Consider the following 17,430-nt stretch of genomic DNA (forward strand, 5'->3'; position numbering starts at 1 on the left):
CAAGATTTCTCAGTGCATTCTGGACTACATTGTGGGAGAAGATGGACACAAAGTTGAAGAGATCTATAGCATTCCATCCACAGACAGATGGGCAGACAGAAGTAGTCAACAGGACTTTGGTGCAGCTTCTGAGGGGATACAACCAGAAGCATCCGAAGACCTAGGATGAAAATCTAGTATATATACAACATTCTTATAACATAGCAATCCATAGTTCTATAGGAAAGTCCCTATTTGAGACTTGTTTTGGATATTTGCCACCTTCACCTTTGGATATTGCATATGGGCAGCAAGGAGGAGTGAAGGAAGATCTTACAGGAGATGCTTCGGGGGATGAAAAATTTATAAAGAAGATCAGGGAATCCATCTATAGGTATAGGAAACACTGCAAAAGTGGCAGGAGAAGTATAAGGCCAAACAATCAACACAGAACAGAGAAATCATTCAGGGTAGGAGACAGAGTATGGCTATAGTTGAACAAGGAGAGGTTGCAGGAGTCTAGTAAGAAAATCAAGGCTCTAATGTATGGTCCCTTTGAGATACTGGAAAAGGTGGGTGATAATACCTATCAACTCAGTTTACCACCATATATGCGCATTTACTCAGTTGTGAATGTAGAGAATTTGAAACTCTATGAGCCTTCCATGCTAAATCAGGAAGGGGAACAGGTCCTACCTTCTGTGGAGGATTTGGCACCAGACGCTCAAGCAGAGTTGCAGAAGAGGTCCAGAACTACGAGACAAGGGCAACAAGACCTTTGGCAGATTGGGCTGAAGGGACGACTTCTAGGCAAAGCTAAATGATACACCAGAGAGAAGGTGGAAGAAAAAATTCCTCACCTCATTCAGTAAAAGTTTTTGGGGACCAAGAGCCTCCCAAAATAGGGGGTGTGATCCAAATTGGATCATTATATTATTTGTCATCCATCTCGATGCATATGGAGTGGGAAAAGTGGAGGAATCTGCTCATGGGACCATTTTTACTGGCGAGACTCAGTTTGGCAAAATGGCGTCCAAAACCTTCCGGGATTGTTTTCAGGCTTCAAATGACATTTTTTGGGGGTAACAGTTTGCCCCTAAACAACACACCTTTTCATGTTATTTTATACACAAAGAGCTTTCCGACGACACAAGAATCGTGTCAATCGGAGTCCATATGCACAAGTTATGCCACTCAGAAGTTGACCTTCCTATTTTCACACCAATAGTCGGGAGGATGCCGCGTAAACCCCCATTATTCATGGAAAATGGGCTAGCCATGTGTTTGTGATGTAAAAGACTCTAGAATAATTTATTTTGTAACTCTAGTTACGAGTTGGTGTAGTCAAACTTAACCACTAGTAGGCTATCGGGTTGAGTTATAATCGGGCCACTAGGAGGAAGAGGTATTCCATTCTTTCGAGAGCATTTTGTTCCATAGTTGAGCAAAGATAGCCAAGAGATATAGGAGGTAGAACACGCAGAGAGGATCTGTGCACTACAACAGCCCACGAGCCACAGACATTACTTCTTTGTACTTGCAACCATATTTCCAAACAGAGAAAGAGAGTGAAGCAGTCTCACCTTCCAATTGGGTTTTCTTCCAAAAGGATTTCCCAAAAAGCATATCTTGTGTCTTATGTGTGTGTGAGCTTATTTTGTCATTCTCTAATTTTCTGCTTGATTTAATTTTACATACATGCACTAATCACAATAAAATCTACAGACCTAGAAATTAAATAAAACTGTAATTGTGAAGAAACTTAGATTTTTTATATAATATTATCAGATCTGTTGTGACGAATTGTCCAGTGGAATATCCACGGCAGTTTACGGATCATGCACTCTGCAAGTGCACTTTGAATTAAATGTGTTAATTCGTGACTATGAAGGTCGTGAATTGGGATTTTCTCCTTCTTGAAGAGCCTCTCTAGCATTATTTTGAAGGTATTACAATTTTCTAGAGTCAAAAGAATTCTGCCCTTTGGGAGATTTTGTTGAGCACACTGAGTTTTTGACTCTAATTGATTTTCCCAGTCCAAGATAAACTTAAATAAATTGGTTTGTGATCTGATTTTAAGTCCCAAAGTTGATCTCCAATCAAAACTTCCTCCATTTTCTCACACAAACCATGCGAACAAATTAAATATGTTGCCTTTTAACCATTTTAATGTTTCGACCTTGACCTTTGATATTGCTAAGATAAAAGATAATGTTTTCCCCTTTAAAAATTTAACCATACTTATGACTTGCCTCTGATATAAGCATGCCTTTATTTGCCTTTTGCCATCACTGGTTGTGTGCAGAATAGGTGACTTTGGATTTTTGTGCCAATTTTTGCATGGGTGTGACTCGATGGTGCCTTTTGATTGTGGGATTGCTCAGATACCGATGTTAGAAGATGGTGACTTCAGATTGTGCAGTCACTATATGTACCAATGTTAGAAATATTCAAAAACGCGTGTTTCTCTTCTCCGTAGTCACGAAAATATTTGTCGGCGTAGTTAGCTTAAAATTAAACCTTAATTATTACCAAACTTTTGTCTCACGTTGACTGTAATCTTGAACCATGACACACTAAAATTAAGCTAGATCGGTAGACTTTAGTCTGTTCTCTATCTATTCCACAATACTATCTTCTACAGATTGCAAGAATTCATTTTAAGGCTTCTAGTTTTATAGGTATGTCAAGTACTATTTTAGAGTTTACAGATTGACAAATGCCTTCACCAAAATACTGATTGTTCCCTAACCTGCTTGCCAATTTTACTTCTTGCACAACCGTTCTCTTTCAACTATTCGCCAACGGTTTTCTTTCTTTAAAATACAGTACATTCATAATAACTTTGGGTGTTTCCAGTCACCTCATGAATGATATGTTGATCTGTTATACAAGGAGGCAACAATATAAGCAAATATGCATGATTTGTACCATGGAGACTCCCTCTTTTCAATGCACTTCTTTATTTCAAATAAAGATCTTTAAGGAGCCGCTCTACATGCTCAAGCCAATGACAATTTACGCATCTCACTGAGAAATTTACATAAACTTGGACGAACATCAAGGCCCATGGATATAGCAACGGTTATAGCAGATCTTAGGATGATTCAGAATAGATTTGTAGAATGAAACTACACAAGGCATGCACGTTAAGGAAAGGAATGATGTTTCCCAAATGAAAAGGCATGCCAGAATCACACGACACAAATCAATTCAATATCGCTACAAACAAGCAATCTGTCTTCTGTTACAACTTTCAGATACTTACAAACATATCCAATAAAGATGACCTCCAGAGTCCAGACATAATGTTTGAAATCCTCGACCAAACTTACCCTAATTTGCGAGCAAAAGGAAGCACAAAACCTCCAAGGCAGAGATCAACGTGAAAGCAAATACCCCAGCGCAAGGCCAAGTCTCCAAGTTCCTGATCAAAGGTTTTTGTACACTTCATAATTGATGTCTTATCAAGATAAGTTGAAGTACAGAGGAAGATATCGTTAATTATTATCTCCTAGTATATGTTAAAAACCAAAAATAATGGGTTAATATAACATACTTCGATGGGATCAATGATACCATGAGGAAAACCCGGTGCTGAGCCAACAATCTGCAGTCATAAATAAAATTTAAGCAAACATAACAGCGTATTTCCTGTTGACATCTATCAACACTCTCAAATTTCATCTCTAATATCAAGATTCAACGACCAAAAATCTGTACAGCCCTTGAATTTCTAGAAATAAAAAGTAAGGCTCTATGAGCAACATAGGTTGAAAATAAAAAATGTCAAAGAGAAAAAATAACTAAGAAACACATGCCTAATCTCATCAGTGCAATTTTGTAAAACGAAATGCAATCAGCTTAACATAAACAGGTTATTTGTACCATATTGCTCCTCATGTAGCTTGACTTGTTAGTTTTTTGTCACTACAAGGCTGCCCTCCAAATGAGTTCCTTCATCTCCTAAAATGAGAACTTCCTATTCTGTAGGAGCATCTATTTTTACACTGTAAAGGAATTGGTGATTAACCATGGCATCTTTCATTTCCTATTTTTACGGACACTTTATTTTTAGACTATCTATGTTTAGAACTTAGAAGCTCTATTTGTAGAATGTAATTGATTTTTTACTAATGATTAATCATTAGTGAGCTATTTGCACTTATTAATGAGTTGACTGCTTTAATCATACAGAATATTCTCTCCACTAGTGTGCTTTGTTAGGATATTTGGAGACTGAGGAGTTACTTAGGATCAACTTCATTTAATTTGTCTTTACATATAGTGTGTTTCCTTAATATGCATTTGTAGTTTGTGGTAGAATGTGTGGTGTGCCAACAGAATAAAGAAGAGACAATCAAGACCCCAAGGCTCCTACAACCATTAGCCATACCAAACCAGTGTTTGGGAAGAACTTTCAATGGATTTTATTACAGATTTACGCAAATCTGAAGGATATATAATGTCATTATCATTGTAATACATTGACTGACAAAGTATGCCCATTGTTGCTCTCTTTCTCATCCTTTTAAAGCAAGTAAAGTGGCAAAAGCTTTCATGGAAACAATCTAAAGCTACATGGAATCCCGAAAATAACTGTAAGTGACATCCAATTTTCACTGGAAATGTTTTGGACTGAATTATGTTTTTGTTTGGGTACTATTGCCTCAAAATCTATCAGGTCTTGTGAGGGGAGTTCACAAGGCAAGAACTAGACTAAAGAACAACAAAATGAGGTGTGGCCCACTGTCACCACAGCCACCACCTCCTGCTCTTTTGTGGAGTTTCACCACTAGGTAGGCTTCCCTATAGGGTAACCTAGAAGGATATATCAAGTACAAGGGATAAGGTGACAAGAAAGGCTTATGGAGGACAATTCTACCTAAGAACAAGGCTTAGCAAGCATAATAGGGCAATTTGCATCCTCCAATATGCCTAATTAGGGCACAATGTGACCTAGGGCTTGAGAAACAGCAGGCAAAAGGATCAACCTAGAATCACAAGGCCAAGAAAAGGCTTCCAAACAATGTATACCTTCAACCTATGGAACAAGAAGCCTTCAACAAGCCCCAATTTGAAGCTTAGGGCAAACTAGGACTTTTCTAGTGCAAAATCTACTTAGGTCATAAGACTTTAGCCCTAATGTGGATGGATTACCCACTAAAGGAGTTGATTTCGAGGCAACCACCTTCTGGACAAGTGTTGAATCCTCCCAAATGCCAACAACTTCAACCCTAGTTGACATTCATGCCCTAGCCCTAGCTAGTGGCTTATACTTGAGGGGCCAAAATCAGATTTTAGAGGAGAAAAAGAGATATTAGTCCAAGTTTTGTGGATGACCAACAAAGGAACCAAGGCCAATGCTTAGTCGTTGGGTGGAGTCTATGGGAGTGTAAGATTTGCTATATCTTGGCAAGGAGTAAGGGAATAATGAAACCCTAGATTTCAAAACCCTAGCTATCACTTTTATGAGGGAACAAAATCAATTAGGAGAGCTAGTTGAAAGATTCACCAATGGGATTGTCATTCACATTCTATAAGTGAGTAATGCATGCAAAATTATCATCTAGAATCCATAGAATGATTTTGAACAATGACTAGCAAAATAGAAACCTTAGATAATTAAACATTAGTAATTACATACATTAGACACAAAAAGCAAAGATATATCAAATCCAAGGTACACTTACAAGATAGAATGCATGAACAAAGCCTTTATTGCTCCAAAATGACATCTCCAAAGCCAAAGAAATAGCTCCAATAGAAAAATTCACCATAGATTCACATCTCCACAAGATACAAGCTAGGCCGAAAACCTCTAAGAGGACCGAAAACAGTCACCAGTGATCATCAACAATGAAATGAATCTATCCTCTACTTATATGAGGATTAGGACTAGCAATTATGCCTAACAAAGCCCCTAAAACAAGTTTGATTCTTAAATGTACTTGGGTTACAAGCCAATCCAAGGCAACACATGTGAGTCATAGCCTCCTTTATTGTTGACACCCTAGCCTGATTTAAGCTCCAAATGCCATGCCAAAGTACAATGAGGTGTCCAAATGTGTATAGATGCCTGTGATCCAAAATTTGAGGGTTGGCCCTCAAATTCACCTCAATAACTCCTATGGGGTCTCAAGATCTAGTGGGGGTGCCATAAAGTGGTCTCCATGGGTTTCAATTTGTCAAACAAGGCCTACTTCTCTCCAACATTAGGGCTTCCTTTGGTGCAACAAGCCCTCCCTAGTCTCTCAGTGTGAGATCATCCTCATTTGGGCTCTGAATTAGCTCCTACGCATCAAGTTGTATCAAGCCATCCTAGGGGCATCCTAGCTCCAGTGGTGTCATCCTGAAGAATCCTCAAATTTGGGTCAAAGTCAACCAACATCCTGGGTCCTAGAGGTGCTCAGGGACATGTATCATCTAATAGTGTTGCTAAGAGGCTTCAGACTTTCAATGCTTCACTTATTTGGGCCAATGTACTCTGAAGGGCCTAGGTACCTGTGGAGTGGGTGCCCAAGGCCTGGGCTGTTAAACCACCTAACAAGAACAACATGGATTCTAGTGAAAGCAACCAGTCGTTAGGGACCAAGACCAATAATGCATTTGAGTGTACCAAACTTGAATTTTAAGCGAAATTTAATACTTCAAACAAGGATCCCTTTTCCAAAATCAAGACCAAGATCTTGCAAGGATGTTTTCTCCCTATGTAGGGGTGGCTTACATAACATAGCTTACCAGCAACATTCTTCAAAGGTGTCAACAATTAAGCATTGTTAAACATCTAGTTTCCAATCAAACTTCGAAGCAGTTTAGACAAAGAAAAATAATGGGGAGTTAATAAAGATAATAATTGTCGAGAGTTTCAGTAAGATGAACAACAAAAGGAAGCAGTCAAAAGGCAGAAATAGCTTAACTGTGTGCGCCCCCCCCCCCCCCCCCCCCATGGCATAAACAAGAACAGCCATACTGAAAAAGAGAATTTTTACATGCTCAAACCTTACTTTAGTCTCAAAAATAATTGCATATGGGACTGTTACCCACTAAAATGGGTAATCCCATAGGAGGAAAATCTTCTCCTACATTTGACAGCCAGTCAATCAGCCAACAGCCCCTACCAGCCACCAATAAATGATGACATACCATGTGCCTCTACCATTTGCATCAGTCATGTGCCTCTCACCACCTGTCATTGACACTTGGGTGAAGGTGGGTTTCCATTCAAAAGGTACTTTGATCATTTTGCAATTGGGTGCTTATACTTGTTTGTTTTCAGCATTTGGTATGGATAATGGGGTCATATGGAAGATTGACAGACCTTCACCATAATCTTGTTCTCTTACCTTACTAGGGGGGTTAATCTTTTACCCTAGTCCAGTGGGACCTCCCTTAAGGCCCTTTGGTTATAGGAGGGGCAACACCTAGAAAGCCATGATTGAGATAGCATGTTCCATCTTCCCTATATCATACTTAACACCCACATTACAAGCCCCATATCTCACCTCCATTCTTAAGGTACAACTTGCCATTGGTTCTTGGCCTCGAAACTTTGCCCGATGAGGTTGATGCAGCTAAAAGAAAAGGAAAAAGCATATCATGGCCACATCAAAAAAAATGAAAGAATATCTAAATGCAAAAGATGGTTGAGACATAATATTAGCACGTGGACAAAATTCTAGCATGAGCTCTACCTACCTCATATGGCCATCACCCAATTCCTAAGCACAATATGCTCCATTACATCAAAAATGAACCCGTGCATGTCCCAACCCAATGAACGATAAACTGACTCGTCTTAAAGGTGTGATAAAAATGCCACATCATAAAAAGCAAGCTCTAAACCCTTGAGATATAATCGGTAATACAAGCGTTGACACCTAATACGAAAGGATTGGGATTATTGTAAATATTGTAAATAGTTTAATATTTCATTTTTGAAATGCAGAAAACCAAGAGATCTTGGAATTGGAATCCCAAGAGTCTCTCCACTCATGTATATATGCATGTTTTGGTTAATGCAATTACATAAGTCACATTCAGAATTACCAATGCCTGGCTTGACATGGTATTAGAGCATAGAACCAAAATTAGTCTCTTTTTATTGCAACTCCTATTTTCCTCTGCCACATTCTATCCCTCTAGTCGTTCCTTGCTTTGTCTCTATTCCTTGCAAAATTCCATGTGAATAATCTGTGCGAATAGTCCATTTGGTGCTCTATTGCAGTGTGGGTCGTTTACATAGTTTTCCAGAGCCCGTGGTGTGTTGAACAGATAGAATTGTGCATAGTATTGTGTGTTGGAAATATGTTGGTGCGTTGTGCGTTGAACGGTGTGTTGCTCTCTGCGTTGAACTAAAGGCCGCTAGAAAGACTGTGGAATCGTTGCATAAGGATGAATATGAAACTTGGTGCAATGAAATCTTTGTGTTAACAAATGGTATGTAATGGTTGTGCGTTGAAGTATGAGTTGCGCATTGTATGTAATGGTCCCATGTTGATGCATCGAATAGTTTTTTATGAACGTAAACATGAGTGATGACTATGCATTGGTTGCTTTTTTATGATCGTGCATTGCAAATGGTGAATGGTGTAAATGCTTATACATTGTTTTATATGAATCACTCCTGTGTTTTTTAGAGAGTGCATTGAAGTTTGATTAAAGTTTTGAGTTTTAATGTGCGCTCAAGTAATATGAAGGTCATGGTATATATGTAATGCATGGTGCATACATATATTATATAATGACCATATATCATATTCATATGTGCGTTAGGCCCTTTATGAAGGTCGTGAGTGGTATGTTGGAGTATGTGGTGGATGGTATATGAATATTGAGACTCTGCATCCTTATTTGACACCTTTTTTTAAGACAATCAATTTTATTGCAAAGAATTATCAGTTTTTTTTGTTTCACGTGTTGTAACTATTTTGAGGCCAGTTCATATTTTATGATGCATTCACTCATCCCCATAGTTGGAGTAGTTATCTCTAGCAAAGAGAACTACCATGAGTGGTCCAGGAAGATAAAACATACCTTTATTTTTAATGAGTTGTGGAAAGGAGTTTGTGAAGGAGAAGGAGGCAATCCTCCTTAGAAGCCCACTTCTAAACGTAAACATCAGTTTTATTGCAAAGAATTGTCAAATTTTTTTGTTGCAAGTATTGTAACTATTTTGAGGCCAATTCATATTTTATGATGCATTCACTCATCTCCATAGTTGGAGTAGTTCTCTTTGCTAGCAAAGAGAACTACTATGAGTGGTCCAAGAAGATAAAGCATACCTTTATTTTTAATGAGTTGTGGAAAGGAACTTGTGAAGGAGAAGGAGGCAAACCTCCTAAGAAGCCCACTTCTGACAAGGAGCTTGCCATATGGGAGAACAAGAACAGCAAGGCCTATGCCTTGATTGCAGCATCAGTCAATGAATAGGTGAATCGTTATATTACACCATTCACAAATGCTTTTGAAGCCTTAAATAAGTCGAAGGATTTATATGACTACCACTCTAAGCTTGAAATTGTTCAATTGATGATCAAATTGTCAAATTTAGAATTGAAGGATGATGATCCCCTTGCCTTAGCCTCTAAGATAAGAGCCATTATGCATGATATAGAAGCCATTGGTGTCAAAATAGATGTTCCTCTCACAACTTTTTTCAAGGCATTATATCCCACTTATTCCCATTATCTTGAGTCATTACAAGCTAGTGGAAAACTTAAGGAGATTTCCTTTGACTCTCTTGTGGAGAAGTTTGTTGAAAGAGTGGAGAAATTTCTTGAAAGAGAGAAGGCATTTGTTAAAAAGAATATAGTTTCTCAGTCTCCTAAAGAAGTTGTGTGCCTTGCACAGAAAGAAAAGAATCAAGCACAGGATTCTTCTAGAGGAAGAGGTGGCTGAAGAGGACGAGGAAGGAAGAATAATAGAGGCAAAGGAGGCAAACCTTTCCAAGGAGAAAGACATGATCTTCATTGCATACGATGTAATAGAAATGGACATGATGCTTCTACATGTAAGCTCTCATGGGACAGGATTAGACAAGAAAGGGATGAAGAGAAAGGAAAATCATCAGATAAAGGGAAAGCTCAAGCACTTGAATCTACTCATTATGTTGTGGCACATTGCAACATTGGAGTAACTAAAGACTTATTTAATGCTTCATTTGCTTCATGGAAAGATGCTTGGTTGCTTGATTCGGGAGCAACTTGCCAAATGACTTTTAGAAAAGATTTCTTTGAAGAATTCACTAGCAATGTTGATGGAGCAGTCTACTTTGTAGACAAGTCACAACTCAAGCCATTAGGGCTTGGCACCGTCAAGCTCAAACTGCCTGGTCTCCCAAACATTCTTCTACATGATGTTCAATACCTCCCGAAGTTGCGGAGAAACCCATTGTCTTTTGTCCACATCTGCTAGCAAGGGCACACCATTCAGATATTTGATGGCAAAGTTGAGGTCAAAAAAGCCATCAGCCAACTCACTTGTCATGACTGGGATAGAAGAAGAACGACTATTGAAACTGCAAGGAACCTCTGCTCGTGCACAAAACGTTTCATACAATTCTCACTATGATGAAGGTACACTTCCATCAAGTCTTTTATGGCATGCTAGATTTGGACATTTGAACTATGGCAGTGTGCACTTATTGAAGAAAAATAGTATTACTAGTTTGCCTACCAGTCCTAGGAAACTTAAGCAACGTTGTAATGTCCCTTCCTAAATTAATTTGGAACAGGATTAATCTTTACATTTTGGGGCCAATTTTGGAGGAGATGGGACCCATTCGATTTTATTAGGAGACTTAGACTTTAGTAGCAAGTTATTTTGGTTTGGTTAAGTTACACGTGGGACCACCCACACTAGGAAAATACGCACTCCCCAGTTCGAATTGCATGAGAGGGGAAGTCGTTGGTTAAGTGAGGAACCCACAATGGAGGGAAAAGAGCTCCATGAAATCTATAAAAGGAAGGCAGCGCTCCTCATTTGATCAACTTTTTGGCATATTGAATTTCTATTTGGTTGCTCAAGCTGCTTAGCCGAGTCATTAGTTGTTTAGCAAGAGTTCTTCAAGCAAAGAGCTCACCCTTTCTTCGGGGGACTTCGAGTGCCACCCTAGAGAGGTTCATCTACATTCTTTTAAATGAGGTTTTCATTGTGATTTCCAGCAATTACATCCATCGTCTCCAGGTGGTGCATATTTCTGGAGGACGCAATGAGGAGAGGACGGGTTGTGATTGTGACATCTTTCAGAGGAGCTTTGGCCAGGAGAAATTTCGTAAAGGAGGCTTAGGTGTTTGGTTGTCATTTGGGTGAGTTTTGGAGCTGGAGGAGAGAGCTTCTATTCAGTGTGACTCTCGCACTTCCTGGGCAAGCGCAGAGGGAGAATATTGTGCACACATGGGAGGTAGAAACTCAACTATTGTGGTTGATCCTTGTCGGGAGTGACAAGGGAAACAATTGTGGAGGAGATTGCTACTTTTTCAAAGCCTTGAAGGAGGATTTTGTTGGCATATTTGCAGGTGGTGTGCTTCAGCAGTTTTGGAGTGCGTAGGGCCTCTTGGAGGTCAATTTTGGGAGGGCGGAACTAAACCAAACCATTTCTGGGTTTTGCTCAAAGAGCTTGGGGTTAATTTTGCAGCATTTTATGAGCACCGAAAGTGGGGTTTCTAGCAGTTCCTTTCCAGCCAGCAGTGCAGTTTTATGGGCAGTGCAGAACATTAGTGGAACAGTCATTATCAGCATCTGCGATCATTGTTTTATCACCTGGGTTTTGTCACGCTTGCCATTAAGGCAAGCCCAGGTGCATTTCTCCATACTATTGCATTTGCTCCATTGGATTAATAAAATGGCTCAGCTGGTTCTTACTTCTGGACTTTTTATGAGTATTTGTTGAATGTTTTAAATTTTGTGTTGCAATTGTTTTTGCTTTACATATCATTGTTTATCCAAGTTTGGAACATTACAAATGTGATGCTTGTATCATAGTAAAGCACAACAAACAGTCTTTTCATAATTCTCATTCTAGAGCACATAGAAAGCTTGAACTCATTCATTCTGATTTGTGTATCCTATGTTTGTTCCTTTTGCAAATGGTAATAAATAGATAGACACACTATCTTGAGGCATACTCTTGATGTATTTATATATTGTATCAGTGTTGATAATATCGCCGAAATATCGGCGATATTCGCAAATATCGCGATATTTTCGGCGAGCCGAAATATCGCCCCGAAAAAATCGCGATATTTGCCTGTTTTGAATATCGCGAGATATTTGCGAGATTTCGGCGATATTTTCATAAATATCGCGCGACGATGGTAAATATCGCCGGCGGGCTTTATAAATTGGGTTTTTGGTTTTTGACATTTGTTTCACGTCAATGCGATTTCGTTTTCGTGAGAGCTGGCTGCTGGAGACGCTGCGAAGGAGGCCCGAGGGTTTGCTGCGAAGGAGGGTTCCGGTTTACAGGTATGCTATTGCTATCTTAATGTTCAAACTTCAGTGGATTCGGTATGTTCAAACTTCATGTATTACAGCAAGAGGGATTTATCTGAATCCTCAACTCTTTTGCCAAAGAAATTTCGAGGTAGAACGGTAGAAGCACTTTCATTTACATTGTGCACCATTCATTACGTTTCGGAAAGAGAGAATCCAACTTCTTTAAGGGTAAAACATGTGAACGTAAATGATTTTCTTCCATATATATATAACTTGGTAATATATATTATAAATGCGGCTCTCTCATACCGAATGCTCCAGTATTGGTAATGCTCCAGTGTTGGTAACTTGGTAATATATTGCTATACCTTAAAAATGCTCCCAAGAATATCTTCAAACTAAACCAAGCATACCTTCAAAAGTCTGCTTAAAAGACAAGGTGTTCCATCAATTATCTACCTGTCCGAATGTCAAGCAGTGTCACAGGTATAGGCTGTAATTATGTGTTATTTCAGGGCCGAAACAGAGGTCTGGTCATGCTTCACAGAGGCCGAAAGTAAGGTCTCTAACAGCTTTCCACAGAGGCAGAAACTCAGGTCTATAACAGACCTTACAGAAGGCCGAGACTGAGGCCTTTAGAGGGGCTGAAACTCAGGTCTATCTTGGCTTCAGGGCTGAGCACAGAGGGCCAAAAACTCAGACATAGATCAAACCTTGAAAGAGTATAACCACCATATAAATGATTATCCATATGCCCAGCCTGTCAAATGAAGGTTCTGAGCAGAAAATCTGCATAGAGCTTATTGCTTGTGCTTAAGAATTGCCTTATCTTCCCTCAATCTGATACCAGGGATAGCTTCCAGGTGTTTGACTTTTGTCAATCCCCTTGCTTGTGACCTCAAACTAGTACTAAATTACTAATATCACCTCCAATCACCTTCCTTATAAGTTATAACCTCAATCTAAGTGCTAATATATGATGCTTCTAGGTGTTTATCTCCTTTGTCAATCAAAAGTTAAAAGTTTTATGATGCTTCTAGTTTCTTGAGTGTTTGCTGGGCACTGTATAGTTATACTCATTTAATGCCAATTTTTTGTTTTTTTTGTGCCCTAGGTTTGAATTAGTTCACTACAAATGTCAAATATGCCAAAAGCCTTGGACCCATTTTGGGAGTATGGGGAGGCTGTTGGTGGGGCAAATCAGGCATATATATCATGCAACTTGTGTGGGACCAAGATGTCAGGAGGGATTACACGATTGAAATACCATCTGGCTAAACTCTCTGCATATGATGCAGATGTGATGCCTTGTATGGTTTCTAGTGCAGAGGTTATACAAAAAGCTCGTGAAGCAATTGCTGAACAAGACAGAAAGAAAGCTGCTAGGGAGAGGCCAATGGTCTCAGATAGATAGCTGCTAGTTTTATTTGTTTTGCAACTTTTGCTACATATAAGTTTATAACTCATGATGATGAAATACTTTTAAAGTTTTATATATGTGATGTTGTTTTGTTTGAGTCCTTGATTGGACAATTATCACTATCAGGGATCAGCAGGATATGTGATGTTATTTTGTTTGAGTCCTTGATTGGACAATTATCAGGGATCAGCAGGATTTGGTATCGCCTTTGAAGTTTGATGTATCATTTCTATTTGACATCATATATATCAATGCCTTCTTCATATTTATGTGCCAATGTGTTTAGTTCATGTTGTTATTGCTTTATATGTTTAGAAATCTGAAAAAAATGAATATATTATGCATTTTTTATGCTTGCCGATATTTGCCGATATTTTGCCGATATTTTCGCCGATATTTCCGATAAGATATTTTCCGGACCCTCGCCGATATTTTCCCGATACCGATATTATCAACACTGATAAATACATGATGACATTTATTGATGACTACACCACAATGTGTCTAGTATATCTATTGAAGAACAAATTTGAAGCTTTTGAAACTTTCAAAAATTTTCATGCATGGATTGAAAATGATACACAATCTCATATTGGCTCTATTCATACTAATAATGGAAAATAATCTACTTCAAATGAATTTGAAAACTATCTTCGCCAACATGGGATCAATCATCAAACAATTGTGCCTTATAATCCTAAACAGAAGAATGTAGCTGAAAGAATGAACAGGACAACCTTAAATATGGTATGTTCAATGATGTTTTTCAAGAATGTTAAGTTGATGTTTTGCGCTGATGCAGTTCTATGTGTTGTGTATATTATGAATAGGTGTCCATCTCATTCTCTTAAAAACAAGGCTCTGTATGAAATGTGGTATGGCCATGTTTCTTCAGTGAGGCATCTCAGGGTTTTTAGTTCCACCTGTTATGCCTTGATACCTAAAGAACAAAGAAACAAACTCAGTGCAAGGAGTCGAAAATGTATCTTCTTGGGGTATCAGATACCTCCAAAGGATACCATCTCTATGATGAAGTAAATAAGACGTTTATAATATCTAGAGATGTGATCTTTCTTAAATTTTCCAAGACTGACAATGTTGTTGAACGGTAGTTTGATTGGTCGGACACATCCAGGCATGCAAAGTCTTTTCAAGAGTTTGATAATGAGATTCCACATCTTGAAGGGGGGATCCCTATACTAGATCAATCTGTGGAATCTCCTTCTAAAGCACTCTCCCCCTCATGAAGCTCCAGCCACTAATCAAGAAGACACTTTGAGTGATGTGATTGAGAGAATTGGGAGGCTAAATCTTGATTCAACGCCATCTCAGTCATTTGAACATCCTGGGCCATCTTAGAAAGGTACTCCAAAATGGCTCAGAAAGACACTTGAAAGCCTTCATCCTGATGAGGTTGCAAAGGCAGGGACAAGAAGCTCTGCTAGACAGAATGGAGGTGATGTAGACGATTCTAATTCACCTGTTGATATGGATGTTTCTTATGACAATGCAGTGTGAACTAAATTTGTCTACAAATTTCGAAGCAACTTACTTCAAAAAAGTCACTTCTCATGATGAATAGAAAGAAGCGATGCAGAAAGAATATGATGCTTTCATAAAGAATGGCACAAGGAAGTTGGTTGATCCTCCATTGAGAACCAAAAGGATAGGTTGCAGGTGGGTCTGCAAGAACAAGTATAAAGCAGATCGCTCACTTAACAAGTATAGGCTCATGGAAAAAGGTTTTGCATAAAAGGAAGGGGCTGATTATGAGGAGACTTTTGCCCCCATAGCAAAATGGGCTACCATCTGGACTCTCTTTGCCTTGGCAGCTGAGAATGGTTAGAAAATCCATCAAATGGATGTAAAAACAACTTTTCTGAATGGATACTTGAAATAAAACGTTTTTGTGTCCTAACCAGAAGGATTTGTTGTGAAGGGTCAAGAACACAAAGTCTGCAGGCTTGTCAAATCCTTGCATGGCCTCAAACAAGCACCGCGATCCTGGTACGAGAAATTGACTGAGCATCTTCTGAAACTCAATTTCAAACACTATGATCTTGATGATGCAACTTTGTTTGTCAAGAAAGTTGGCAAAACAGTTGTATATTTTGTGGTGTATGTAGATGATCTTTTGATGACAAGGAACAATGAAAATTACATTGCATCCATAAAGAAAGAACTGAAGATGTGAAAATTCCAAACTGGAATCATATTGCAGCAACTGGACATTATTCTCCTAATTGTTAATTTAAATTAACAATTTTGTTGTTCGCTACGGCAAATACTGAATAAATCACACAGTAATCTACACAAATAAAATTGCGGAAGAATAAAAGCTGGAAGAAATGCTAGCACACACACAAAAATAACACAGTTATTTATGGAAAAAAGTCCACAGAAAAACCAAACATGGGAAACCCAGTACAGCGACTGAGGGATTTATTATTAAGCAGCAGTGAAATAATCTGAGTACAATCTAGATGTCGAATACTGGCAATCCTACAGAGAAAATACTGGCAAAAATCTAGTGAGGAATTTTCCTCACCCAACCAGCAAATCTAGGCTCTGACTACAGCTCCAAGTGAGTCGTCCAAACTGCCTCTGCGCTGGCTCTGTGTCACCCTAGCACAGTCCCTTCTATGCTCAGTCTGGATCAGCCTCTTCTCAAGCCGTCTAGTTTGTTGCTGTCTAGGAAAATGTTTCTCCTGGCCCTCACAACCTCTGTCTAGCTTCTGGCACTGAAACTCGACTTTTCCCAGCAAAATCAAAACTGCCTCTAGAGGCTATTGCGCTGCCCCAGCGTCAGCCTCTTTGTGGCTCTTATGCCTCTCTGCAAATGCACTCACCAGATCTGGAAATCTTCCTCCGGCTTCACCGTCTTTGCCCCTCTCTCACTGCTTCGATCTCTAGCTCTCTCTTCGACAATTAACTGCTCCTACTCTGGAAATCGATTTGCTCAGAAATCGAACCTCTCAAGTGTTTTCTCCATCACTACATTGACATCCTCTTATAATCCTCTGTTGGAGCCCATCAAGCCTTCTCTTCGAATCCTCTCGTTGATCAAACAACGGCCCAGATTAGATTCTAATCAATGGCTAGGATCATATTGACTTGATCTTTGCCTTCTTCTAGAAGTTTCACCCACAGTTTAGATTAATACCCATTAATTATTTTAATTTCCTAAGTTTAGACTTAGGGTCCCATTAAAAATAATTAATTATTTTAATAAAATTGCCTTTGAGTGGAATTTCCCAAAACGATTTCTGAGTATTGGAGAATACATGTGTCTAAGCCTCCCTGCAAATTTTGAGACTTAGAGCACATCCGATGCTACCAGAAATCAACACTCCCTCTTAACGAGGAATGTGCTCTAGCAATGCACCCTGTTGAAGCATCACCTTGTTCTATAACATCTCCTTCTGTGCTGCTGATGTCTGACATCCTGTCCACCAACTATTGCGCAAATGTTGCATCTGTACTATTGTTGACCCTACCACTATCAACACTGCATCAATACTGCAACTCCCTCTCAATTCTGCATCCATGCTACTACTGACACTGCATTTGCACTGCAACCTTTTCCAAATGTT

At 39.0% G+C, this 17,430-nt stretch overlaps 1 protein-coding gene across 2 annotated transcripts in view; it reads right to left on the reverse strand.

The window, feature by feature from the left end:
* The window catches only part of LOC149222576 (sphingosine-1-phosphate lyase-like), a 268,215-nt gene that overhangs the window by 82,300 nt on the left and 168,485 nt on the right, over positions 1-17,430 (reverse strand). For both annotated transcript variants that reach the window (XM_089385514.1, XM_089385515.1), the window contains 2 exons: positions 3,539-3,589; positions 3,315-3,406 (listed from right to left, as the gene is read on the reverse strand). In XM_089385514.1, the coding sequence (XP_089241640.1) occupies positions 3,315-3,406; positions 3,539-3,589 (143 nt within the window). The remainder of the gene's footprint in view (positions 1-3,314; positions 3,407-3,538; positions 3,590-17,430) is intronic.

The sequence above is a fragment of the Pinus tabuliformis genome, chromosome Q, assembly GCF_031772625.1.
Source record: "Pinus tabuliformis cultivar Carrire ecotype Pingquan chromosome Q, CPIR1, whole genome shotgun sequence".
Taxonomy (NCBI): Eukaryota; Viridiplantae; Streptophyta; class Pinopsida; order Pinales; family Pinaceae; genus Pinus; species Pinus tabuliformis.